This window comes from Aegilops tauschii, chromosome 4 (genome assembly GCF_002575655.3).
Source record: "Aegilops tauschii subsp. strangulata cultivar AL8/78 chromosome 4, Aet v6.0, whole genome shotgun sequence".
Classification (NCBI taxonomy): domain Eukaryota; kingdom Viridiplantae; phylum Streptophyta; class Magnoliopsida; order Poales; family Poaceae; genus Aegilops; species Aegilops tauschii.
The window spans coordinates 518381766-518392578 of NC_053038.3; the positions used below are offsets into that span (position 1 = coordinate 518381766).

The window sequence follows — 10813 nt, forward strand, 5'->3', positions numbered from 1 at the left end:
GGAACCCTAGTTTAGTTTATGGAAAAGTTATTTGTATGAAGTTATTTGTATGAAGTAGGCCTAGTTTATGGAAAAGTTATTTGTATGAAGTTATTTGTATGAAGTAGGCCTAGTTACTTGTGGAACCCTAGTTTATTAGTTTTGTTTGATTTGATATGGTTGGATACATAGATTGATATGGTTGCATCTAGTAGGCCTACTTTAGTTTTTTTAAATTGAAAAGATAATCGTGTTGACAAGAATGCTTTGTTGAAATTGTTAGGATGGTTTGGCTTCTCGATGATCATTGGGACAAACAACACCGGCCGTACGCTATGTCGGTGGAGCAGCGAGTAATACTGAAAGTGGCCTGTGTTATGAATTTCGTATTTTTTTCAAACACAAATGCCCCATATGTAATGTTATGATTTGTTTGTTTGTAGGAGCTTGCACCTCTGAAGCTTCGGTCTCACGGGGTCACCCTTGGATGGATGCGCTATGATGAGCGGTACACACCGTATGTAAGGGAGGCAGGACTTCTCCCTTTCATTCAATTGGTCAGCCGGTCGACGCCACCCAACAATGCTGCAGCACTCACCGCGCTTATTGATCATTGGAGGCCGGAGACACACACTTTCCATCTTCGGACCGGGGAGATGACCGTGACGCTCCAGGATATTGCTATGATCACCGGTCTTCCTATCGATGGGAATCCTTTATGTATGAACACCGATTCTGATGGGTGGCGCGCGCAGATGCATGCCCTTATCGGTATGGTTCCTCCGGAGCCTCGGGAACCAGAAGCAGAAGACAAGAAGAAGGAAAGAGTCGCAGCCGGCGCTACTTTCACGTGGATATCATCGAACTTCAGTACTTGCCCTGAGGATGCTAATGAGGACACGACGAAGACATATGCTCGTGTCTACATGTGGTACGTGATATCCAGGACTATGTTTGCTGATGGCACAGGCAAGAATGCTCCATGGATGTGGCTGAAGGCGTTGACCGTCTTCGATAGCAAATGGAGTTGGGGTTCGGCGACACTGGCTTACTTGTATCGACAGGTATGAAGTTGTTTCCTTTTCACTTCATTGATACATTATCAATGCGCTCTTGCGGCAAATTTGACCATGTTCTCTTTTATGTGCAATTGGATGAAGCCTGTTGTAGGCACACTGGAGGTATTGGTGGTTGTCTGCTCGCACTTTCCATATGGAGCTGTGAGCGTTTGCCGGTTGGACGACCGAAGACCGTGAAGTACGAGGATTGGGACGACAAAGACGACCCACTACGGCTCCCCACTTGGGCTCACAAGTGGGATGTGTTAAATGAGACGACGGATGATCCCTCGGTCATGTACAAGTTGTACAAGAGCGAGCTGGACGCGATCACGCCTGAGCAGGTGAACCGACATTGCATAAGTGATTATCATGCTTGTATCATAACTCGATATCAATTTTGCATTCTATCCCATTTTACAGGTGGAATGGGAGCCGTATGGAAAAGGAGAGAGTTTTGGTAACCCTATGGAGTTCAGGCTGAATCCGATGTGCACTAGGGATAGGGATCTCTGGCATATGCGGTGCCCACTGATATGCAACTGGGCGGTTGAGCTTCACCTGCCACATCGGGTGTTCCGCCAGTTTGGTTTGTTCCAGCCACACCCGCCGGAGTGGGAGGACACGGACAAGTTGCTACACGCGTAAGATATAATTAACCTTGAGCACTTAGCAGCTTCTCGACGGTTTCGATGATGCTAATATTCTGTTTCTAACTTGCAGGTTGGATAGGAAAAAGCAGCGGAAGATCAAGGATTGGGCCAACCATCACAGGAAGTATGTCGTACAGTTCGCGCTTAGTGTGGAGCAAGCAAGGGCTGGAAAACGAGCCCAGCTTCGTGAGCACTGCCCGATCGCGTTCAACAACTATCTCACATGGTTTCTTGCAAGTACCCGCGTGGAGGTATGCAAGCCGGCGTATGCTGAGGAGATTCTGGAAGAACCCACCATTTTTGATGAGGTAGCCCAGCACCAGTACAACGCATTAGTCAGGAAAGGCAACTCAGTGATCCCTTCAGCTCCAATGATGAACTTTGTGGTTTGCCCTTTTTGCTTTTCCATTCGCACTATTCACATCTTCGCTTGCCTAACACTTTGATACCGTTTCTGTTCATAGCGTGCCCAGATCAAGAAAGCAGCTGATGAGACCGAGACGATTCTGGAAACAACCCCGGATGGCAAAAGCGATGGGGAAGGTGCACTTCGAGCATTCATTAAGGTTCACATCTCCTTCAAACTAGCACTTAACATATGTTGCTACGTTCCATGTCTCATTCACTTGTACATGTTGCAGCGCCAGGGCCAAAAGTTAAGGCGGCTATCAAACCTTTTCGGTTGTCGTGACCCCGAGTATGTATCACCAGAACGGTCTAGGTCGGCGACACCATCAGATCCCGCTTCGGGGCAGGGCCATGGTGAACCTTTGGAGGATGTGGATGTGGGTGTGGTCACCCAAGAGGTATGGCATGACGATATATATCCATTTGTTGATGCATTGCTAACTATATCCTCACACACGGTCTTTCCATATCTTCTGTTGATGCATAGGTTGCTGATGATATGACCGTGGGGACGTACCAGGCTAGGCGCTGCACTTTACATGTGTGGCGCCTAGCTCGGAGGCGCTGCACTGCTGGGTGCGGGCCCAGGGGCTGCCACGGTGGACAGGAGTGCAACGCCGCTGCGCTTGTTGGAAATATGCCCTAGAGGCAATAATAAATGGTTATTATTATATTTCTTTGTTCATGATAATTTTCTATTGTTCATGCTATAATTGTATTATCTGGAAATCGTAATGCATGTGTGAATACATAGACCACAACGTGTCCCTAGTAAGCCTCTAGTTGACTAGCTCGTTGATCAACAGATAGTCATGGTTTCCTGACTATGGACATTGGATGTCATTGATAACGGGATCACATCATTAGGAGAATGATTTGATGGACAAGACCCAATCCTAAGCATAGCTCAAAGATCGTGTAGTTCGTTTGCTAGAGCTTTTCCAATGTCAAGTATCTTCTCCTTAGACCATGAGATCGTGCAACTCCCGGATACCGTAAGAGTACTTTGGGTGTGCCAAACGTCACAACGTAACTGGGTGACTATAAAGGTACACTACGGGTACTCCGAAAGTGTCTGTTGGGTTGGCACGCATCGAGACTGGGATTTGTCACTCCGTATGACGGAGAGGTATCTTTGGGCCCACTCGGTAATGCATCATCATAATGAGCTCAATGTGGCTAAGGAGTTAGTCACGGGATCATGCATTACGGTACGAGTAAAGAGACTTGCCGGTAACGAGATTGAACAAGGTATTGGGATACCGACGATCGAATCTCGGGCAAGTAACATACCGATTGACAAAGGGAATTGCATAGGGATTGATTGAATCCTCGACATCGTGGTTCATCCGATGAGATCATCGTGGAACATGTGGGAGCCAACATGGGTATCCAGATCCCGCTGTTGGTTATTGACCGGAGAGGCGTCTCGGTCATGTCTGCATGTCTCCCGAACCCGTAGGGTCTACACACTTAAGGTTCGGTGACGCTAGGGTTGTAGAGATATGAGTATGCGGAAACCCGAAAGTTGTTCAGAGTCCCGGATGAGATCCCGGACGTCACCGGCCACCGGGAAGTTTCGGGGGTCACCGGTATTGTACCGGGACCACCGGAAGGATCCCGGGGGTCCACCGGGTGGGGCCACCTATCCCGGAGGGCCCCATGGGCTGAAGTGGGAAGGGAACCAGCCCATAGTGGGCTGGGGCGCCCCCCATGGGCCTCCCCCTGCGCCTAGGGTTGGAAACCCTAGGGTGGGGGGGGGGGGGGGCGCCCCACTTTCCTTGGGGGGCAAGTCTCCCCCTGGCCGCCGCCCCCCCATCCAGATGGGCTCCTGGCCGGCGCCCCCCTCCCAGGGGGCCTATATAAAGGGGGGGAGGGAGGGCAGCAACACAACAGCCTTGGGCGCCTCCCTCCTCCCCTGCAACACCTCTCCCTCTCGCAGAAGCTCGGCGAAGCCCTGCCGAGACCCCGCTACATCCACCACCACGCCGTCGTGCTGCTGGATCTCCATCAACCTCTCCTTCCCCCTTGCTGGATCAAGAAGGAGGAGAACGTCGCTGCTCCGTACGTGTGTTGAACGCGGAGGTGCCGTCCGTTCGGCACTCGGTCGGTGATTTGGATCACGGCGAGTACGACTCCATCAACCTCGTTCATTGGAACGCTTCCGCTCGCGATCTACAAGGGTATGTAGATGCACTCCTTTCCCCTCGTTGCTAGTATACTCTATAGATGGATCTTGGTGAGCGTAGGAAAATTTTAAAATTCTGCTACGATCCCCTAGAGCGCTAGGCGCTACACAGTAGGGTGTGGCGCCGGCGTGGCGGGCACTACACAAAAGGGTCAGGGAAGTGAAATAGTTTCGCACCCAGTTCATTCCGTGAAATGATTTCGTCCCAAGGTCAAAATTGTCAAATTTGCCTCTATATAGTTGCACAGTCAAAGTTAATTGCAATATTGACGCGTATCTCAAGAGCAGCAAAATCACAAGCTGTTGGGTTCTGGCACTTGCCCAGCTGATATAGTTCAAGCAAGAAAAACATATTCAGTAAACCAGAATTGAAACTTTTTAAAAAGTAGAGGGGCTCGATGTTAAGCCATGGTTTCAGGTAACTATCGGGTTCAACCAGTATTATGCTACCTTCTAATAACCATGGAAGATGATCCAGGTCTCAATGAGAAATATAATCAATTGCAGTGTGCTCAACATCAAGAGGAACATTTAAACAATCAACATGCCCATTGCAGGTGCTCCAGTAAATGCAATAAGCAGAATTCAAATAAAGCAACATCTCTAGGACTGTCTTTTGGAACATATAAATGGAAGACCAGGTAAACTTTGCAACAGTCACTACACCTTTTACGAAGAATCAATCATTTATCGTAATTTTTTGACGGTCTACGACTTCATATTCAGCCACCAAAATGATACAATATGTATCATAGCAAAAATGACCTACTAAGTGCAGGTTGGAAGAAAAAGAGCGATATGGGTGGTCAGGGAGATCTTATCTTACAAACTCAAGGCACATAGCAGCATATCCAAATTTCTAGCTTTTTATACTTGCAGGTAATGAAAATTAAGCAGACAATGTCAGGAGACTCGAAAGAAGGCTTGTCCAGGTTAGTATTTTACTGCTTAAATCCTTGAGGCTCTCCTCATCTTGTTTTGAAATAGCTCCCCGTTAAGACTTCTTCTGTCTATGTACATCATTGATGTATCCATGCAAAAACATATACAACAATGATTAGGTTGTACAATGTGACAATACAACAATCAACACCTTTTTCTTCTATCCTCTTCTATCTATGTTGATCCACCGTACAACAAACAATATAAAATACAACAAAAATATCTACACAAGGTCATTTTTATCCATACAACAATCTGTATACAAGGTAAACTCTATCTATCTTCTTCTGCCTATCTCCCATTCGTCTAAAAATTAGCATTTAGCACACAAGGTAGATTTTATTTTAAAGAAATCAGCAACTCACTATTATTCACATGACACCAGAAGGTCGCATCATTCATGCAACAATAGTAACATATAGTATCCACTTCTTTACTGTCTAATTCTTCATCAGCTTCCATGACCTGTCAGAGCACTATTATTCCCTAGACGCCGCAGATGATTCCGTAAGAAGAAGCATGGGTTCCCCTCAGACAACTCTACAATAAAAAATTGAAATAAGTCGAGATAAGTTTTGATGAACTCTGAAAGTATCAATTGTAAGTTTAGATAGTTGGAGAAAGCAGCTGCACATGACTACTGGTCATTTGGACCCGATTGCAAATCATGTGGCTTTGAAGATAATGCTAAGAAAACAAGGTCAAATAAAGATACTTGTGCACCATTATACTTGTGTTCCACAATAAAATAAAATAAATTGGTAGAACCAGAAATCACATTTGCTTATGTCAGATTAAAGAGCCATTGCACATAGACTATGAACTACATGGCATCTGAAGTCACCATTTCAGTGCTCAAACTTTTGTTCTTTAAGCTTGACAGTTTTTTTATCACTTCTCTCGACAAATTGTCAAGTTATCCTACGGGGAAATCATCTGCATCATTTAGTCAATAGTTAACAATTTAAAATAACAGAAAATGGTAGCTTTTAAATAAGTGGAGTAACAGCGTGTACTCAATCTGAACTATCATTTGGCTATAGAACCTTAAAATCAAATCCAATAAATTGGAACTAAAGAAATACAGTAGCAAACAGCTGATAGCTCAATTTGACCTCTCCATCCAGCTTAAGAAATAAGTGCCAAATGAGACTTCGATGCATCTATTAACATACCTTATAGATACAATCGGCACTCTATTAGAAAGAGAAAGAAGAAAAAAGCTTGTTGTTGGTGGTGGTGTTTCAAACAATAGTTTGACCCACCACAACAGAAGGCAATCCAGTTTATCCTCACCAGATTGATTCGCCTTTATTTCCTAGGCTATACAGCAGGACCTCTTTGAGCTGAATATAAAATTTTACCAACCTGGAAACAAAATCATAACATTACAATAAGAGTGATGTGAAATTAACATTTTGTCCTTAAGAATAAAAGAAAAATAAAGGACATGGAAACTAAATGTCAAATCTGGATAGGAATATATAGAATACTCTCACTGTTATAGCACAACAATTTTAACATTGAATGGTCTCGAGAAAAATCAAGTTATGCACTGAGAAGTTCATGCAGTGAGGCATATAATGAAGATCTGTATATTTGTAGGTTGTAGCAACCATTGGCAGTTCAACCAGCTTGTACGACCCATGAAAAGTATAAAAGTGATTCGACACCGCCGCAGAACTGCAACCCAGCGGATTTTTCGAACATTGGTTGCAAACTTTTGGACAAGTTTCAGTTTAGTAAAGCTTACTGGTGCATACTGCTGTCATTCTCGCCACACATTGATGGTTTGTTTGGTACTGGGAGAACAAAGGAAGAACTCTGAAATTAGGCGGCCGCTGTCACCGATGACCGATCCATATACTGGACTCATAACCGTGTAAGATAAACTACATAACAAAGTAGTGAAGGCCTCAGTATTCATATTCCGACCCAGCATCCGTAACCTCCCATCCATATTAATCTCAGTACTTGATATAGACTTGATTTTTTTCGTCAAGCTTAAACCAAGAAAAAAAATGCTAGTCCTTCACAAAGTAGAAAGAACCAACGGTTACTTCTAACCATGGAACTTAATTCTTAATGTACATTTAATAAACAAGCAAGAATCGATAGTGAAAGGACCATAAATATGAGGTAGTAAACTGAATGCAATGACCCTCAATTTTACAAATACACACCGAATCTTAGAATTATACCGAAGAACCTTGATGCTTGCAGAACACACAAACTCATTCTCCCCAAATTTTGCAGTCTTGGAACAACAAAACCCAGGTTATGCAGCAGCTGCACAAAGAATGGGCAAGCAACATATCAGCTTGCGGATTACTACACCAAATACGCGGCAGATCAAAAAAATCCTGAAGAGAGAGAGAGAGAGAGAGAGAGAGAGAGAGAGAGAGACCGTGACGGAGGACAGGAGCATCGCTTGGCGACGGGAAGGACAGAGGGGGACCGCGACACGCTTAGTGCAGGAGGACGGAAAGCGGAGATGCTCTGGCTGGAGTCTAGGCGACGGTGGCGAGAAGAGTTCCTCGGGATGGATGCACGGGATCAAGGGATGAATCACGCTTGTCAGGAACGTATTCGTCGGAGCGAATCACGTTGGGTGGCCGACATAAAGCTCAGATGACAGCCAGAGGGACGGGACGGCGGCGCCCTAAACCTAAGCACTCGCCGCTCACTATGGCCTTCGAGGGGAAACAGAGGAGTTTGGTGGGCTCCGTGATGGGCTTTCTTTTCTTTTGGAAATTAAATAAATCGGTGGGGTTTAGCCTGATCGATGAATCGATGGAGACGAACGAAACGAACAACAACATACGAAACATCACTGCCGCAGACTGCTCCTTTAGGAGTAGAGAAAATGAGCGTCCAAGCTAAGGTTTGTCAAATTTTGGATATAATGACATAATCTTTCTCTGATAAGTACCTTGGCTTACCCTCTATGATTGGGGTTGACCGGACATATTGTTTTTTGCATCTCATAGAAAGAATCCAGAAAATGGTAAATGGATGGAAGGAAAGAACATTATCCTTTGGTGGCAAAGTGGTTCTTCTCAGAGCGGTGGCCCAAGCCATCCCAACTTATGCGATGAGTGTGTTTAAATTCCCGAAAAACATCTGCAAGGGGATCACTGATGCAATGTCGCAGTATTGGTAGGGTGATGATGAAGACCAAAGAAGAATGCATTGGTTTGCCTAGTGGAAGATGTGTATCCCGAAGGAAAGAGGTGGTATGGGGTTCAGAGATATCCATTGCTTTAAATTGGCGATGCTTGCAAAGCAATGTTGGAGGCTGATAGAAAATTATGAATCATTGTGTGCCCGAGTTCTGCGTGCAAGATACTATCCGTCGGGTGATATCCTTAATAGCACACTTAAGAAAGGCTCCTCTTTTGTTTGGCAGAGCATCTTTGCAGGAATCCAGATGTTTAAGAAGGGATTGATTTGGAGGGTGGGAGATGGTATAAAGATAAATATATGGGAGGATTGCTGGATTCCTAACAGTCCATCAAGGAAAATTATTACAGTCCAAGGTAATCAGGTTTTGACATCTGTTAATGAACTCATTGATCCTGTAACTGGTATGTGAGAATTTTTGGCATATTGATGCCGAACGTATTCTGCGAATTCCACTACCTCACCATGAGATGGAGGACTATGTTTCTTGGCACTATACAATGAATGGCGGTTTTACTGTAAGGTCAGCTTACTATGTCGAATGGGAGGATCAGTATGGGAAAAAAGTTAGTACTAATGGAGGACAGTCAAGTAGTCTAAACCATCCTGTGTGGAAAAGAGTGTGGAGCCTCAAGATGCCCGGCAAGGTCAAAATTTTTATCTGGAGATGTCTTCATAATACTATCCCGTTCCGGAGCACATTGCCAAACCGCCACATACCCACTACTGCAGAATGCCCATGGTGCCAAGGAGCAGCAGAAGATGCAAGGCATGCGCTCTTTATGTGCAACAGGGTGAAAATGATCTGGAGAGAGCTCGGGTTAGATGAAATGATGGAGGATGCGACGCTAGTGGACCGATTTGGTGCATCGGTGTTAGAGTTTCTGCTATGCGATACAAAATTTCAAACAACATATGATGGGGAGGTGGAGATGCCAGAGATTGTCGCGGCTACATGCTGGTATCTCTGGTGGCAAAGAAGAGAAATGGTAAGGGGAGAACAAGTACATACTCCCTTCCAATCGGCTCTCTCTCTCTGCTAGCATTATCTCTGAATTTTGTATGAGCGGTAAAACACAAGAGGCATGTGACACGTCTGAATGAATGGAGAAAACCACTATCAGACTTTCAAGCACTGAATGTTGATGCATCGTTTACTGTGGAAGATGGCCTGGGTGCTTGTGGAGCTGTAGTTAGGGATCATAATGGTGGATTTATTGGAGCATCAACAGCACACATGGAGCATGTCCGTGATGTAGTGTCCTCAGAGGCTGAGGCTATGAGGCAAGGTCTTATATTTCTACAAAGCCCGGGATGCAGCAAGGTTTCCATACAATCAGATAGCATTACTGTGGTGGAGGCACTGAAGAAGAATGAAGGCTATTCGTTGGTTGCAGCTCCAATCCTTGATGTCTGTCGCATTTTACTGAAAGGATTCGGGAAGGTCTACATAAACTTTTGTAATAGAGAGTCTAATTGTGTTGCACATGAGCTAGCTAGCTTTGGTAGAAGTAATCCACCGATGGTGTGGTCGGATACTCCCCCTAGTTTCCTTTTGAAATTTTTAGCGAATGATGTAAGCATTATTTAAATTAATAAAGCTAGTCATGAAGGCCTTCCCGTAAAAAAAACTATAAAATGAGCCGGTCGAGATTCCTTCCTTCTCACATCACCATCGAGTTTTTTTTTGCAAATCGCCATCAAGTTTGCATGCAATGCAAATGGATCGTCCTCAGTTGAGCATTGTAGTGCCGGAGTACGCGGTGCTGGATGACCTGGCCATCGAAGCTCTCAGCAGCTGACAACAAGGCACGACCCTTGTCGGGAGGGCGAGGATAGAGCCGGACGACGGGCGTGCTGGCACGAAGGGCCCGACTACCTTTTCACCATCGCAGCCTCTTTTTTTCAACATATATACATACCAGATACCACTACACACTCCTAATAAAAAGTCAATATGCTTTCAAAATAAATAAATAAAGTACCCTATAAGTAGGAAGCCTGCCGTGTCTTGGCGCCTATACCTCTCCTTCCTTAGGCCCAAGTACGATGAAGTGTCCTTCACATGACACCACTAAAGAAAGAACAACATAGATATCATCAAAATATTGAACGAATACCAATTTCACATGATTACTCATAACAAGACTTCTCCCATGTCCTCAAGAACAAAAGTTATTACTCACAAATCATATTAATGGTCAAGACCAGATGTGTATTGAATATGCTTAAGGATCTGCATATATAATCATCCACCAAATAAACCAAATAGCATCAACTACAAGGTGTAGTCAGCACTACTAGTAACCCACAGGTACAAATATGAGGTTTTGAGACAAATATTGAATATAAGAGATGAACTAGGGTTTGATATGAGATGGTGCTGGTGAAGATGTTGGCGA

The 10813-nt window shown here is 44.7% G+C and overlaps 1 protein-coding gene across 1 annotated transcript; it reads left to right on the forward strand.

The window, feature by feature from the left end:
• Window positions 1-1084: 1084 nt before the first annotated feature.
• On the forward strand, window positions 1085-5865 carry LOC120963585 (uncharacterized). Its single transcript, XM_073497945.1, has 7 exons — window positions 1085-1381; window positions 1461-1681; window positions 1761-2076; window positions 2155-2496; window positions 5166-5218; window positions 5684-5735; window positions 5839-5865. Exons 1-7 carry the CDS (start codon window positions 1085-1087, stop codon window positions 5863-5865), a joined length of 1308 nt encoding a protein of 435 aa, XP_073354046.1.
• Window positions 5866-10813: the final 4948 nt, after the last annotated feature.